Raw genomic sequence first — 2,489 nt, 5'->3', positions numbered from 1 at the left:
GACGACAGCTCCGCCGGCGGCTGCATAACCAAAGGCGACGCCGCCAACTGCCTAACCGGCCAACGCCATCCCAAGCGCCACACCCGCCAAAGCCAATGTCAACGCCGCCACACCTGCCACTGTTGCCAGACCCGCCGCCAACGCTTTTCACCACCCGTTGCTGCCCGCATCGCCAGCATTGCTGCCACAAGCGTCGTCACCGCCACCACCGCTGTCGCATTCGCCGCCACCACCTGCACCGCTACACCTGCCACACCGGCTAATAACGCCACCATCACCGCCGCCGACGCCACTGCAGCCATAACGGCCGCAAACGTCACACCCGCCGCCACCTCCAAACCCGCCAACGCCTCACCTGCCACCGCCGCTAACGACGCCACCGCCACCGCCACCGCCACCGCCACCGCCATCATCACCGCCACCGCCACCGTCACCATCACCGCCACCGCAACCGCCACCGCCACCGTCACCGCCACCGCCACCGCCACCGCCACCCCCACCGCCACCGCCACCGCCACCGCCACCGCCACCGCCACCGCCACCGCCACCGCCACCGCCACCGCCACCGCCACCGCCACCGCCACCGCCACCGCCACCGCCACCGCCATCGCCACCGCCACCGCCATCGCCATCGCCACCGCCACCGTCACCGCAACCGCAGCCACACCCGCCGCCAACGACACACCCGCCAACGCCAACTCCAACGCAGCAAACGCAATTGCAACCACACCCGTCACTTATGCCGACGCAACCGCCGCAGCCGTCACACCCGCCGCAAACGACGCATCCGCCACTGTCGCTGCCACCGCCGCCTGCGCCACCGCAGCCACAGCCACCACAACGGCAACAACCGATGCCACTGCAATACCAGCAAACGCCAACGCCAAATCGTAAGCCAACGCAGCCATCAACACCGCCGCCACAACCGTAACCCCCGCATCGGCAGTTGAGGTGACGTATGGCGTATGATAATCCATGGACGGATGGGGGAAGAAGACGACAGCTCCGCCGGCGGCGGCATCACCAAAGGCGACGCCGCCGCCGCTGTTGCCGCATCGGCGGCAGTTGAAGTGACGTGTGGAGGAGGATGATCAATGGACGGATGGGGGAAGAAGACGAAAGCTCCGCCGGCGGCGGCATCACCAAAGGCGACGCCGCCGCCACTGTTGCCGCATCGGCGGCAGTTGAAGTGACGTGTGGAGGAGGATGATCAATGGACGGATGGGGGAAGAAGACGAAAGCTCCGCCGGCGGCGGCATCACCAAAGGCGACGCCGCCGCCGCTGTTGCCGCATCGGCGGCAGTTGAAGTAACGTGTGGAGGAGGATGATCAATGGACGGATGGGGGAAGAAGACGACAGCTCCGCCGACGAAGCCATCAACACCGCCGCCACAACTGTTGCCCCCGCATCGGCAGTTGAGGTGACGTATGGAGGAGGATAATCCATGGACGGATGGGGGAAGAAGACGACAGCTCCGCCGGCGGCGGCATCACCAAAGGCGACGCCGCCGCCGCTGTTGCCGCATCGGCGGCAGTTGAAGTAACGTGTGGAGGAGGATGATCAATGGACGGATGGGGGAAGATGATGAAAGCTCCGCCGGCGGCGGCATCACCAGAGGCGACGCCGCCGCCGCTGTTGCCGCATCGGCGGCAGTTGAAGTGACGTGTGGAGGAGGATGATCAATGGACGGATGGGGGAAGAAGACGACAGCTCCGCCGGCGGCGGCATCACCAAAGGCGACGCCGCCGCCGCTGTTGCCGCATCGGCGGCAGTTGAAGTGACGTGTGGAGGAGGATGATCAATGGACGGATGGGGGAAGAAGACGAAAGCTCCGCCGGCGGCGGCATCACCAAAGGCGACGCCGCCGCCGCTGTTGCCGCAACGGCGGCAGTTGAAGTGACGTGTGGAGGAGGATGATCAATGGACGGATGGGGGAAGAAGACGACAGCTCCGCCGGCGGCTGCATAACCAAAGGCGACGCCGCCAACTGCCTAACCGGCCAACGCCATCCCAAGCGCCACACCCGCCAAAGCCAATGTCAACGCCGCCACACCTGCCACTGTTGCCAGACCCGCCGCCAACGCTTTTCACCACCCGTTGCTGCCCGCATCGCCAGCATTGCTGCCACAAGCGTCGTCACCGCCACCACCGCTGTCGCATTCGCCGCCACCACCTGCACCGCTACACCTGCCACACCGGCTAATAACGCAACCATCACCGCCGCCGACGCCACTGCAGCCATAACGGCCGCAAACGTCACACCCGCCGCCACCTCCAAACCCGCCAACGCCACACCTGCCAACGCCGCTAACGCCGCCACCGCCACCGCCACCGCCACCGCCACCGCCACCGCCATCATCACCGCCATCATCATGGCCACCGCCACCGTCACCGCCACCGCCACCGTCACCGCCACCGCCACCGCCACCGCCACCGTCACCGCCACCGCCACCGCCACCGCCACCGCCACTGCCACCACCACCGCCTC

At 67.1% G+C, this 2,489-nt stretch overlaps 1 protein-coding gene across 1 annotated transcript in view; it reads right to left on the bottom strand.

Moving 5' to 3' along the window:
* Window positions 1–737: 737 nt before the first annotated feature.
* Window positions 738–2,489, bottom strand: part of VOLCADRAFT_86504 (uncharacterized protein) — a gene marked incomplete at both ends in the record, with an annotated part of 6,304 nt that continues 4,552 nt past the window's right edge. The window contains one exon of the mRNA XM_002945929.1: window positions 738–1,044. Coding sequence (XP_002945975.1) covers window positions 738–1,044 — 307 coding nt within the window. The remainder of the gene's footprint in view (window positions 1,045–2,489) is intronic.

Source organism: Volvox carteri, assembly GCF_000143455.1.
Source record: "Volvox carteri f. nagariensis unplaced genomic scaffold VOLCAscaffold_1, whole genome shotgun sequence".
NCBI classification, from domain to species: domain Eukaryota; kingdom Viridiplantae; phylum Chlorophyta; class Chlorophyceae; order Chlamydomonadales; family Volvocaceae; genus Volvox; species Volvox carteri.
Note: the sequence above shows the minus strand (reverse complement) of the source record. Positions and strands in the feature narration are given on the sequence as shown.